We start from the raw sequence: 13751 nt of genomic DNA on the forward strand, positions 1-13751 counted from the left end.
TCCCCTTTCTAATGTCTTTTTGGGGAGCAGTTGTAACAGCTGTCATAGTCAACCTCAGTTGAAACAAATAGGATGACGATTATTATATTTACAAAACATATAAAATAAGTTCATTTTTCATTATTGAAGGAGAGAAGTAGTGGGCTGAAGATGGGTTTTAAATTACATATTTTACCCCAGAGAGAAGGCATTTTTTGTTAGCAGTATTATTTTCTGAGTGATTGTGTACTTGATAAATAATTGGAGACATGTCACAAATTTGGAAATAATCTAATACAGTATTGACTTAGGGTTCTATCAGTGAAAAGACAATAAAATTAAATTTTGATTTATTAAAACAGAGATATAAAACCTATAATTTTAGAAAAGAGTATTTACATGACATCTATTTCTCATTCTATCAGTTGAAAATTTGAGTATTGATGTCTACTTTTGTATTTATCAACGTAATGAATATTGATTGTCCTAAAAATGTCCCATTGACATGTTACAGTCCTAGAGTACCTTCTAAATAAAGAAGTAAATGAAGGCCTGTGTAATTCTATTGTCATGTATTTCTCATTGTGAGTCTCCCTTCTGTTTCTTTCTTCTTTTCTATCTTTCTCTCTATTTCTCTTTTTTTCCAATTAAGTAAGTAGTACACACAAGCCCACTGTATAGAGGTATGTGGTGTACATATTGTGACAGCAGAGATATGAGTAAATGTTAAGTCCCCACAGCCACCTACAATCTCATACCTCTTCTTCTCATTTAATGTTCCTCTCCATGAGTTTACACATATGAATATACATACACACGCACAGACACAATATTATATGTATATCTTTATAGATATTTAGATAAAATTTATATCATATCTGGGGATTAGAGAGAATGCATTGTAAAGCAAAGTGGTTTTTACCCCACTTAACAAAGCATTAAAAATCATTTTATTTCTATACACTGGAGTGTTTTTTCTTCCTCTTCTCTGTAAGTTGCTTTTCAAGTCCAAAATATTTTCAAGCTCTACTTAAAGTTCTCACTGAAGCCTATCTTCAATCCCTTATCTAAAACCCTTTCTGCCTTTACCAGCTCCATATATTTTGTATCTCTATCATAACATTTTCACATTTGTCATCTTTTAAAATTTTTTGTGTTTATTTCCCTCAAAAGGAAGTAAAACCTCAGTGTACATTCCCCCACAGTGTCTCATATAAATTTTTGCGTCTTTGAGAGTCAACGCTAACAGTCTTTTTCCTTTGCTTCCATAGTTTGAGACCAAATGAAAAACAGTATAGAGATGACCGATAAATGGAGATTAAAGTGACAAATGGAGATTAAAGCTGATGGTAGGTCTGCATTTAGATCTTAGATCGAAAGGGCTTGCTGCCAATTCCCAGCAGAATTTAATAGACTTGCACCCGTGGTTAATGGCACATCTGGACAACCAGAGGCCTCTGTCACTTTTCCCCTGGGCAAAAAGCAGAACAGAAAGCAAGAGAAAAGCGAGAGTCTGTATTGCAAGCCAGATTCCTTCTCCATCATTCACTAGTTCTGATAATAATTCCTCCTTCATGGGTAGACATGCCTAAGGGGACAAGAGAGGCCGGGAATGTTATTTGAACAGAAGTGTTTCCTCAGGAAACTTGAGTGCTTGGGGAAGAAAGTTGTACTCAACTGTAGACCTTGCATCTCCCTACATTATCTTCTGTTTCACTCAATTTTTAACTCAATGAAGTTACTTAAAATTGATTTAATGGTCAAATCTGTCTCCCTGTCCTACCCCCCCCCCCCCACCCCGAGACAGTGAAGGTATTGTCTGGAAAACACTGAATAATATTTTCCTTTTTCTGAAACAGTTAGAGCTTATGGTAAATGTATTCAGAAATCTTTGCTATAAAAATTACAATCTAGAAAATTCTTAAAGTGGTTGGTAAAATGGAGGCTTGATGTATGTCAAATATAGCTTCAGAGTATACATAAACTCTTACACAGAGATCTGAAAGTAAAACATATGACTGCAAATAGATCAACATAAGTAAGCAATATAACCATGGTTAGAATTTTTGAGGAAGATCAAAGAAGTGATTTAAATGTTTACTTTAGTCATTTTTTTCTTGAGCCTGAGTGAATCTGTGAATCTTATATGTTAGATATAGAGGTTAATTTTACATAAAATATCATATCCTTTGGAAAGAAATATGAATGGAATATCTCAGCCTGTTGAGTATTCTCAGTGATATCTTACTGTTAAAATGGGAGCTAGTAATACTGGTAGACAAGGAACCAATTTTCCTTAACAGACTGTTAAAATTTAGTAATATTGCTTTTCAGAATGAAGAACCAGGACTTACTGACTACCACTGAAGACTAGTAATTAACTCTTTTAGTTACTTGGACTAAACATGACTAATAAATAATAAGCCATTCCTTCTTAAGTTTTATAAATTCTGAAATCAAATTTATTTTGTGCCGATGGGATTATAGTCATTTATTGAATATCAAGATAGAGTTAAAATTCTTTTTACTGATATTAAAGAAAAAAATAAGCTATAGTTTTGTGCTTGATATTAACTCTTCAGATGAGTTAAATTGGATAATATAAAGTAGGCCCCTCTGGGGCATCTTTTTTCAAATTTGGAAATGTGACTACTTTGAGTGATGTAATAATTATAGCTAAGTTGTAATTTTAATGACTCAGCTTTGAGAACATGTAAGTTGTCTTTAAATGATATGTTTACCAAATGAATAAGATAAAATTAAAACTGGGTAGAAATTTAACCATGATATATGAATTTATATTACCTTCGAAATTGCCTTTTAAAAATTCCAACAATAGTCACTTCATTTGAGAAATAATTTGCAGAACAATAATGTAAATTATTTTGAGCAGTGAAATTTGAGAGGAAATTGAAGAATGAGGCGATTCATTGTCTATGTATATATATCGTAGAAAATGTTTCAATGATGTGATTAGAATGGAGTCATAGTGTTTGTGAGTTTTGAAAAACACAGATTGTTGAAATACAGTAATCCAGGTTGTGAAGATTCTTAAATAATTCATGTAAGGTATCAGAGTAGAGCTCCAACAATTTATTCTAGTCTTATTTGGATATAATGTCTGTGAATGATTCAGTAAATGAGGTTATAAATATTCATCTATTTTATCACTGGCAACAGCTGAGAATCTCTGAACAGACATTGGACCACAGAAGCCAGATCTTCGATGCCTGCGCATACCCATTGACTTTTCCCACTTTATTTCCATGCTAGATATCGGCAGTTCCGAACATTTGTGTTAACCAGCTGCAGAAACAGAATTATGCTTCTTTGTATTAAAAATTGGAAAAGCTGTTGCCTGATTATCCATAAAATGACAGGAGGTAGGCTTTATTCTTGTTAAAAACTTAGGACAAAGGAAAGATAGGCAATTCTTAAGGAAAAGGCAAAATGCTTAACCCATATCTCAGCAAAGCTATGACCTGAAATACAACTTGTAAAGAAATGTGAATAAACTGTATCCTAGAAAGGCAAATGATCTCCTGAAGGCTGGGAAAAACCTTTTAGTTCTCTCTGAAATCTAGGAATGAATTTTCCAAATTATTTTTACAAAAATGTTGTCTGAATCATATCTAGGTAAACAAAATTACTCTTTAAGAGATATTAAAAAAAGTTGAACACATAATCCATTAGTAATATTTCAGATTTAACAACAGACTCAATCCTTTGCTGCTAAGCTGATAGAATTCATTTGCCTAAAAGTTAAAGAAGTATTTTACATGTCAAAATTTTACTTTGTCACAGAAATTTTGTGTATTTTGGTATTTTGGATTTCTCTTTCCCAATATTCCCTTTAAGATCAACAGACCTGATTTTCTTTTTTTTCAAGGGAAATGAGTGAAGCTGTCTTCATACAACTTCTGTGTAAGAAATTTAAAACTTTAAGAGGTAGTTGTAAAAATTATTCACCTAGATATTCATTCAATGTTTTAATCATTAGCTACTAAACATGAACTATATCAGTCCCTAAGGTATTCATTTTGGTGAGCAGTGGCACATAAACAAATGTGTAAAGTGTCATCGTTAGGGGGAATGTAGTAGACTCATTCTGGAAATGATATAAATAATGTCCTGCTCCCTTAAGTGTCCTTTTAATATCAATACAAAAATAATACATTTGGTATCAAAATATTGAATTCTAAACTATAATGAATGGATTCTAAAGGAGGACATGATTCTTTGCCACATAGAGATTTTATTCTAAAATATTTATAGTATCAATATATTCATTCATTTGTCTACTAACTATACAATCATGTGCCATATAACGACATTTCGGTCAATGACAGCACATATGATGGCGGTCCCGTAAGATTAGTACCATATAGCTTACATGTGTAGTAGGCTACACCATCTGGATTTGTGTAAGTACACTGTATGATGCTGGCACAACGATAAAATTGTCTAACGACACGTTTCTCAGAACATATTCCTGTTGTTAAGTAATGAATGACTGTGTATATAGAGTGCTTACTATGTACTAGGCATTTTGCTAGGAGCCTGAAACAAAATAGTATATGCAGATCCCCAGAAGGAAACTATTTTCATTTGAAAACTCTATTACAAATAGAACTTGACCTCAGATGTTTTAACTTAGTATATTCACACTTTTTTTTTCTTTACGAGTGACCTCTGGTTTTATACTATAAATGTCTCTTTAATAAATTCAAAAAAATATACCCACTGTTTTTGAAATTTTCCGAATCAATGTTAATGGAAATGAATATTAGTAATGCAACTAATTCTAATTTTGATATAACAGTTTCCTGTATTTTCGAAGTACTTTAACATATCACAAATTAGTTTACCTCAGACTGTATAAAAGACTAAGGGACAAATGTTGTATAGGGAATTAGTAAGGATTTGGGGTTAGACACTGGGGAAATGTAATCACAAGATCACATATTCACAAATTTTGATTGTCTATTCAAGCCTTCTGAATTTAAGCACTTAATCAGGCAAAATATTGAGGAATATTACACGTCCTGCTTCCAAACTGAAAGACTCTTCTGGTTATAGACTAACCTGTCAGCGAACTCTGACATGTTGCAAACAGATGCTGTAATACGTTGAAACTCCTTTCATCTCGTTGGGAGAAAGACTGTTTTAAAGTTCTTAATGGTTATTTTTCTAAAAATGGTTCATTTAAGATCTTAATTGCGTACATAAAATGGTTTCTTCTGTCGTTGATCCTAGTACATGCACATTTGCAGCATGTACGAAAGGATCTTTTTGTTTTAAGTGTTATACAATTTTATGAGGTTTAGAAATGAGAAGAGAACTTCATTCTTTAGAAAATTATGTTTGACTCGATAGCAAAGGGGGAAGTCAGCAGACCGCAAACGTGATACAAGAGGGAGCACAGGATTCAGTTCGTGTACTGCTTTGTTAGGGCTGCCTTAACACAGTACTGCAGACTGGGTGGCATCAGCAACAGGAATGTCTTTTCTCACTCTTCTGGAGGTTAGATGTCCAAGGTCAAGGTGCGGGCAGGTTTGGTTTCTTCTAAGGCCTCTCTTTGGCTTTCAGATGGCCACCTTCTCGCTGTGTCTTCACATGGTCTTTTTTCTGTGCACCCATTCCTCTTGTCTCTCTGTGTGTCCAAATTTCCTCTTCTTAGAGGGACCCCGTCCTGTTGGATTAGGGGTGCCCATCCTATTGGCCTCATCTTCACTTAATCACCTCTCTAAAGGCCCTATCGCCAAATAGAGTCACATTCTGACGTACTAGGGATTAGGGCTTCCACATATGAGCTTTGGGGTGAGGAGATACATATAGCCCATAACAGCTAGGAAAATTTTTAAGTACTTCAATGTATTGATAATGACCAAGGTGAAATCATGTACCTTTAGCCAAGCAAGAACCAAGGGTGGTTCTGGTGCCCCACCTGAGGGAAGATGAGAAAGTATGTCCTCAAGGTCCTTCCTGCCCCCAGACTGAACCTCTCATTCATGAGCTTTCTCATTTTGGGTTGTGCAAAAGTCAAACTAAGTAGGGTCCTTTTTAGCTTTGATGTAGGAGACCTTTTTACCCTGAGGTTGTTCAGGAGCAGACAGTTTTAAAAATGGCTGAAGCTTTGGCTTTTTCATGAGCAAGTTCACTGATATTCTCACTTTGAGACCTGAAACTCAGAGAATTTGCGTGTGTGTGTTTGCGTGGTGTGTGTGGTGTGTTTGTGTGTGTGTGCATGTGCCTATGTTGAGGGATGATTGTGGAGGAGGTCCAAGGATGAGAATGCACTAGAGTGGGTGGAAGAAGTATACACTGGCCACAGAAACGCCTAGATGTCAAGGCTTCTCTGAAGAGGAGCATATATAGGGTGAGAATGGGCAGATCCTGGAGCTCGGGGCTGGAGATTGTCCATGGAGCCATCATGAGATGGCTTTCTGCCAGCTTTCGTCCTTCTATTGGCAGTACCTGGGATTTGGGGCCAGAGGCTTGGTGAAATTCTCACTCTCTGGGCAGAGATTCTGTCATAATCAACAGCTCACTGTCCACTCTGGAGCTTCTTGGACAAGTGGTTCTTGTTTCTTTCCAACATACCTTTTTTCCTGATAGCCTCTTAGGTGGCTTGCAGAGAAGAATTTCTATTGTATCTCCCCTATATTCTGCCTCATACAAATAACATCCTCCATTTAAACCTTTTCTTTTTTTTTTTTTTTGCTGAGGAAGATTTGCCATGAGCTAACATCTGTCGCCAGTCTTCCTCTTTTTACTTGAGGAAGATTAGCCCTGAGCTAACATCTGTGCTAATCTTCCTCTATTTTGTATGTGGGTCACCGCCACAGCATGGCTGTGAGGTGATGTAGGTCCATGCCCAGGAATCGAACCTGGGCTGCTGAAGCGGAGTATACTGAACTTAACCACTAGGCCATGGGGCCAGCCCCATTTCAACATTTTTTAATGCAATAAAGGTTATAATCTATGCTTCCAAAATGCTTCCAAACTGGAAGTGGAGTCATTGCATGTTCTGTAACTGGAGAGAACAGAACCCAGGAAGGGGAATTTTTCCTCAAAAGTCTCTCTGTGTAATATCCCTGTAACCCTATACCAACCTCTAAGTACATAATTTTTTGTTAATTATTAGTTTAACTATGACACTTTGCAAAGGTTGCCCATAATTTTCCTGTGAGTAAAGGAATTCACAAATAAACTAGCGTAGTGACAAGAAAGCCTGGTTTTCAGTGCTGGTTTGGCAAGTAATAGCCTGGTGACGGTTAGCAAGTCACTTCCTCTCCCTCTATCTCAGCATCTCATCTACAGAATGATGAAGATAATATCTGCCAACCTAATGAAGAGTTGTAAGGATCAAGTGAAATAATGTCAAGGAAAGTGCTTTATAAACTGTCAGGTACTATACAAATAGAAATGATGAATGCTGATAGAGAAATGTGAGATTATATTGGAGGCATTAAAAGCTTATAATAAATGCTTTCACTTCTCAGAAATCTTGTCTGTTCAGACTACACCAAGGTGTCTTTATTATAATCCAATTCCTCAAATCCTGGTCTGAACTCGAACCTGAATGTTCAGAAATTCCTAGAGCCTAAAAAGCGAGTTTTAACTACACCGTGGAAGCATATATTGACAAAGACTATGGTTAAAATTTTTTTTTAACATTCAGTTTTTTGACTTTCACCTTTATTATTTCAAGAGTAATTGTTCAACTGTGTGTTTTTTTTTTTCGAGATCTTTGTAAATATTTTTGTAAGTATCTTTCCAATGTACTATAAGCTTCCTAAGGGCAGGAATCATATCTCTTTTATCTGGGTTTCCCCAGTGATTGGCAAGCTCAGTTCCTAGAACTCAATAGAAGCTTGTGGAATAAATTTAGACCAGGGAATGTTTCTTTTATTCATATTAAGGGTTTTCATGTTTGCTTTCATAACATAAAACTAGATTTTAGCCCCTCGATGCTGTGCTCTTCACTTTTTAATCACACTCTTTATTTTGAAAATAAGTTTATATTATGTTCCAAGGAATTAAATATCTTTTCCTTCAATACTGTAGTTTCTGGGTAGAGCATACTGGTATTGTAATAAAGTTGTTCCAACAGATAGGAAGTTCCGCCATGACTCACTTTCACTGTATGAGCTGAGCAGAGACATATATTTTTAAAAATTTTTGTTTTATTTTTAATTGTGGGTACAATCACGTAACATTAAATTTACATTTAATGTTAAACTTTTTTTTAAAACTCTTAAAACATCTTTTAGTGTACAGTTCAAGTAGTTAGGTATATCCATGTTATTGTGCAATAGACCTCTAGAACTTTTTCATCTTGCAAAACTTAAACTCTGTGCCCATTAAACAGTAGTTTTTCCTCCTTTCTACATTGTCTGTGATTTTGACTACTTTAGTTACTTCATAGACAAATATTTTTAAAAGACATATTGATATACTAGTTTTTACTTCTGCTTTTATTTATGTCTATCAAAGTCATATGGAAAATCTGGATCATGTAATTCTAAGTGATGTTTTCATTTTCATTCACATACAACAAAACCAGATACTAATTTTCTTTAATAAGCATCAGGATTTTTGCCTTGCTAAGGGCAAACAGTAAAATAATGAGAGAGTGAATAAAAACATTTTGTATAATTTGTAAGGCAGTAGATATTGTTCTAAATCAAAATACATTTAGGTAAGGAAAGAATTAAATATGATATATTTTTAAAAACTAAGTATTATTATAGACCCATTTTAATTTGAAAATCCTTTCTTTTCTAAGGTAATTGTAGACACTGTTTTCATTTTTGCTGAGAATGGTCTAGCTAGATCAGTGGTTCTCAACCTTGAGTGTGTATCAGAATCACCTGGAGAACTTCTTTATACAGATGGCTGGGCCAAACCTTCAGAGCTGCTAATTCAGTAGGTTTGGGGAGAAACCTCAGGATTTGCATTTTTAACAAGTTCCCAGGTGATGCTGCTCCTCGAGCACCCTTCGAAAACTACTGGTCTGGAGCAGCAGTTCCCAAGACATTCTTCAAGCTGGTGAGAGATGGTTTGTCAAGATATGTCCAATGGATTTGGAAAGGCTGTACTATAATCATCTCCTAGAGATTCACAGTGGTCATTTGCATATGGAAGACTCATTGAGATCCTGCCTTAAAATAGCCTCTTTAACCTTATTTCCAATGTTTCCTAATTGCAGAATCAACTTTTTACTAACATATATTACCTTTTGAGAGACACTCATATTCTATTGTGCATAATTTCAAAAGTACTCTTTAGGATAGAGAATTAGGGTAGTATAAGGTTTTCAGTGTCATAGTAGAAAGTATAGGGTTATAAATTTCATGGTGAGGCAGGGCAATGGGTAGCTCATCGCTCTTCCTTACCTTTAAAATCAATATGCTCTAACTCCATTTCCTAATCTGGAGAGGAACAGAAAAGATTTGTTAAATCCAGTACAGAGATAGAAAGTAAAGGAAATAAAAACTTTACTTTAATTCTAGTATTTGTTTTGAGGTTTGTAACTAGAAAGGTCTATCATAGTATCTTCCATGGATTGTTTGGTTTTCAATTATGATCTGTGTAAATTTCACAATAGTAGACACACATAAATTGGTTGAATGTATGAATATTGTACCTAATGCCTAGGCTGGTGCAAAAACTGAGGGGTGTAATGGTACCAGCTCGAGTTTGAAATGTACCAGCACCTAGTGGCCTGCCTTAGGTGGTGGTGCCATGTCAGTGATTAAAAGCATCCGCGGTTTTGCTGTGGTTCACCTGAATGCATTTTTTCAACCTTGTCTCTGAGGTGAGATTTCTGCAGATGGTTATCATCCTCCAGAATCCTCAGGTTCACATGTGGAAGGATCAGAATAAAGCTTTTCTCTAGGAGGTGTAAAGAAAGTCTCCCACTTCCTGTTCCTGATGCCAAGAACAGGCATAGACCTATGTTAATTCCCTAAGTAAATTTAGCTTTGCAAACATCCCATTCTTTGTATGCATACGATGATCTCCTCCTTTCTGTAGATTTTCTACTCACAATTTTTTATCTAAGGCCAAATAATGTCACCGGCCAACAGGGCTCTGAGAGTTTCTACAAAGACACAAAGTAAACAAAGTGAAGCATGTTGACACCCAACATTATACATTGTTTATCGCCCCACTTGTCTTTTTTTGGAATTTTTACATCAGACAAGGATATATTGCTTTTGAATATGCTGTACGTGTCTATGGACATGGTAGACACAGAATGAATATATATTGAAGTACAGTGTTTTCATATTGTGATGAATGCCTAACATAGTGTAACCCATTCACTACCCCAAACCAAGTGGCCCAATAAGGGAATGCCTGGCAAAAGATGCTGTACATATGTGGCCCAGCAAATTCTCTAAGGCAGATGTTACTACCTTCATTTTAAAATATAAGAAGATACAGAAAGGCTGCGTAATCTGCCTAAGGTCATATAGCTGGTAAGTAGTGAGAACAAGATTTGGCCTCCAAAATCCACCACATCACATCCCCTCTTACTATGGGGAGAGGAGAGGACAGAATACAAAAGTCTAGAATGATGCTTATCTGGAAAATAATTGAAGTTTTGAAAGCAGAATAAATGCTCCTCTCTAATTGAAAGGAATTATTAAAATATATAGGAAATATACCCAAATATTTAATTGTAATAGCTCAGTGTTAAATATCGATGTACTGATTACTGAGATTAGTTTGTCAAGAAAGCACTGTTGGGGTCGGCCTGGTGGCTTAGCGATTAAGTGTGTACGCTCCGCTTTGGTGGCCCAAGGTTCGCAGGTTCGGATCCAGGAGCAGACAGACGCACCGCTTGTCAAGCCATGCTGTGGCGGTATCCCATATAAAGTAGAGGAAGATGGGCATGGATGTTAGCCCAGGGCTGATCTTCCTCAGCAAAAAGAGGAGGATTAGTAATGGATGTTAGTTCGGGGCTAATCTTCCTCATGAAAAAGAAAAAAGAAAGAAAGCACTTTACAGGAAAAAAGTACAACATGCACCTATTTGGAAACCACTGATTTAGAAAATTTTGATATTCTGTACATAGACTAAAACAACAAAAAAGAACATTGTGTTGTGTTTATTCTGTATTTATTTCTTGACACTAATGCCATTAGGCTGCCGCTAAACTTAAAAAAAAAATAAGGAATTTCAAAATCTTGTCAAAAGTTCACACTATTAGGAATTGTCTGTGTTCATGTGTTCAAAAACAGTATTAATTGTGAGTCTAATTTTTCCTTTTCCTGTGGGTACCTTATAGTTAAAACCATTTTAAGCCCCAACTACATCCTTTATACATAAACACTGAAGTGTGAGCTGATGGTAGAAATAGTGTTTGAAAAATGGGGACCTATCAAACCATAGGTCATGGTTCAAGTAATGAAATAAAAGCTTATTTCCAATGTAAGTTTCAGATATTATAAAAGGAAGCAGCCTAATCTTTCAGAAGAAATGATAAAAAGTCTGGTAACTCTTGGCGACTAATGTGACTTTTTAAGTGGTTAGGCCAGTAAATTCACTCACTCTACTAACTGTATCCTACAAAGTTACCTAGGTTCAATTCTTCCCTCTGAAGGTATTGTTAGTTTGCTGCTCTCTTCTCCCTACCACAAAAAGGAGAAAGATCAGATGTCATTTCTCTGGAGCCTCAAGTGGTTTCTAGTCATCACTCCTCAAGGTGGCTCCTGTTGGCGGTCAAAACATTGAACTTTTTGTATAGTAGTTACTCCAGGAACTGTACTAGGCGAGGTTGTGGGAATGTTGCCCATGGAAGAATACAGAGCAGGGTGTCAGGGGTTGGCATCCTGGCCTCATTCTGACCCATACCTTCTAACACGCTGTAGATTCCTGTCTTCTGCGTGACTACCATTCTGTTCTTTCTCTCAGGTTTATACTTCTTTTTGAAAGGGCAACCAATCCGATGATTTTCATCCGGTGTAAGTGATTCTTCTTCAAGCATGAGCTTAGTTCACATCAGCAAATGAGCTCTAACACTCATTACAATGGAACCAATTCTGAATTTCTTCACTTTGCCTGGAAGAGTTAACCACAGTGGGGGCTTTAAAGAGCCCATGGTTTGTCTCTGACAGGAACTGGAATGGGGAGGTAGAAAGGTGAGTTATGTAGGGACATTTGGCCTCTTATATTTTATATGTACTTTTATATGTGTACTGACATAGTCACCCTGAGTGAAAGAGAATTAATAATAAGTGATAATATTTACCACAAAGTTGTTTTTGAATTGAGCATTTACTAGGAACTTTTTATAGCCTCTGAAAGTAAAAGTTTAAGATATGTTATTTAATGGGATCAATGTATAATAAAATGAAGAAACATTGTTACATTGTTTTTTATAAGACAATCAGAATTTTGAATTTTTTTGAGGAAGAGAGTGAAAGAAACAAAAATGTCTACTTAGAATAGGGCCATCCCTTTCCCATGAGCTGAAGAGACAAACCCGTGAACTTGCTATGAAAATCATCCTCAGCATGGGGAAAAAGTTCTTAACTCAGAGAATCTATCAGAATCATTTGGGGAAATTTTTCAAACTAAATACATTCATCCTCCATCCCCAGATTCTAGTATCCCCCTCAGACTCCCAAAATCCATGGAGAAGAGGGCCAGGATGTGTTGTATGAAAAATTCCTCTGGTGGTTCTGATTCCCCCTCCCTCCCATCTCAGCTACCCTAACCAATGGGTTAGAGTGAAAAAAGAGTTTCTTGTCAATTTTCTCTCTAGACTCTTTCCTTAAATATAAGAAGAACAGACCAACTAGGGAAATTAATTTTTCCTAAACAGAAGGAATATTTTTATTTTAAAGTTATAGCATAGTTTAAAGAGTCAAATATTTTACACAGAAACATCACCTGCCACATCCCCATTTCTCCTTCCAGAGAAATAATCACTTTAAATTCTTTTAGATAATTCTTTTGGTGATTAATTCTTAAAGTTTAGACATTTTGCATTGATTACCCACTGTGGTAGAAGAGGGTTTAGCTCTACCTATTTTTTCCAAGCTTATTTATCTCTAATTAGCCCCAAACTAGGAATGTATTTTGTTTTGTTTTGTTTTGTTTTCTTCTGGAAAAAAACCTAAAACAGAGAGGAAGGTGAGATTTTTGAGATCAAAAGAAACAAAATTTTAGGAAGGGTCACACTGGATGGTCTCAATTTTCTTAAGAAAATAAGGGATGGGTTAATCTTCTGGGGCTGAGCTACTCCAGTAATTCATGAGGAGTTAACAGATCAATCTAAGTATTGCTACAGACCAGTGGAGAATGATCCACTGATATGAACTGATATAATTAAGTGGTCTCCACCAAATACAGTGGATTTGTTTCGAATGGTGAAATGTTAATTTTCATTATTTGCGAAGAACAAAAATAACAGTAAAAAGCTGGAAGGGAGAGGTAGACAGTTTAGTGAATGTGAGAAATGACATGTGTGATCTTTTTTCAATTACATGTGATAATGGAATAGAGATCAATATGGTGGATAATCCCAAACTGTAGGTAATACAAAACTTTGAAGCATGTTTAACTTGTTCCTTTATGTATGTCTTCACATATTTGGATAAATATAGATACCGTTAGAACATTTATTCACTTCCTAATATTTCCTTTCATTTGATTAATATTTAATTGGTATCTCTAAAGCCCATAAACAAATTGGAGGAATTATATAGCTCAGCAAATAGGTTGCAGAAAGCCCACCTGCACTTTCAAAATCCTTT

General features: G+C 35.7%; 1 protein-coding gene across 4 annotated transcripts in view; it reads left to right on the forward strand.

Moving 5' to 3' along the window:
• Positions 1 to 13751, forward strand: part of GPC6 (glypican 6) — a 1065634-nt gene that overhangs the window by 26097 nt on the left and 1025786 nt on the right. For 3 of the 4 annotated variants that reach the window (XM_058548371.1, XM_058548370.1, XM_058548372.1), the window contains exons 2-3: positions 1251 to 1328; positions 3253 to 3362. The exons of the other annotated variant lie outside the window; for it this stretch is intronic. In XM_058548371.1, coding sequence (XP_058404354.1) covers positions 3302 to 3362 — 61 coding nt within the window. In that variant the 5' untranslated portion in view covers positions 1251 to 1328; positions 3253 to 3301. The remainder of the gene's footprint in view (positions 1 to 1250; positions 1329 to 3252; positions 3363 to 13751) is intronic. 4 annotated transcript variants of the gene reach the window in all.

Source organism: Diceros bicornis, chromosome 9 (assembly GCF_020826845.1).
Source record: "Diceros bicornis minor isolate mBicDic1 chromosome 9, mDicBic1.mat.cur, whole genome shotgun sequence".
Classification (NCBI taxonomy): domain Eukaryota; kingdom Metazoa; phylum Chordata; class Mammalia; order Perissodactyla; family Rhinocerotidae; genus Diceros; species Diceros bicornis.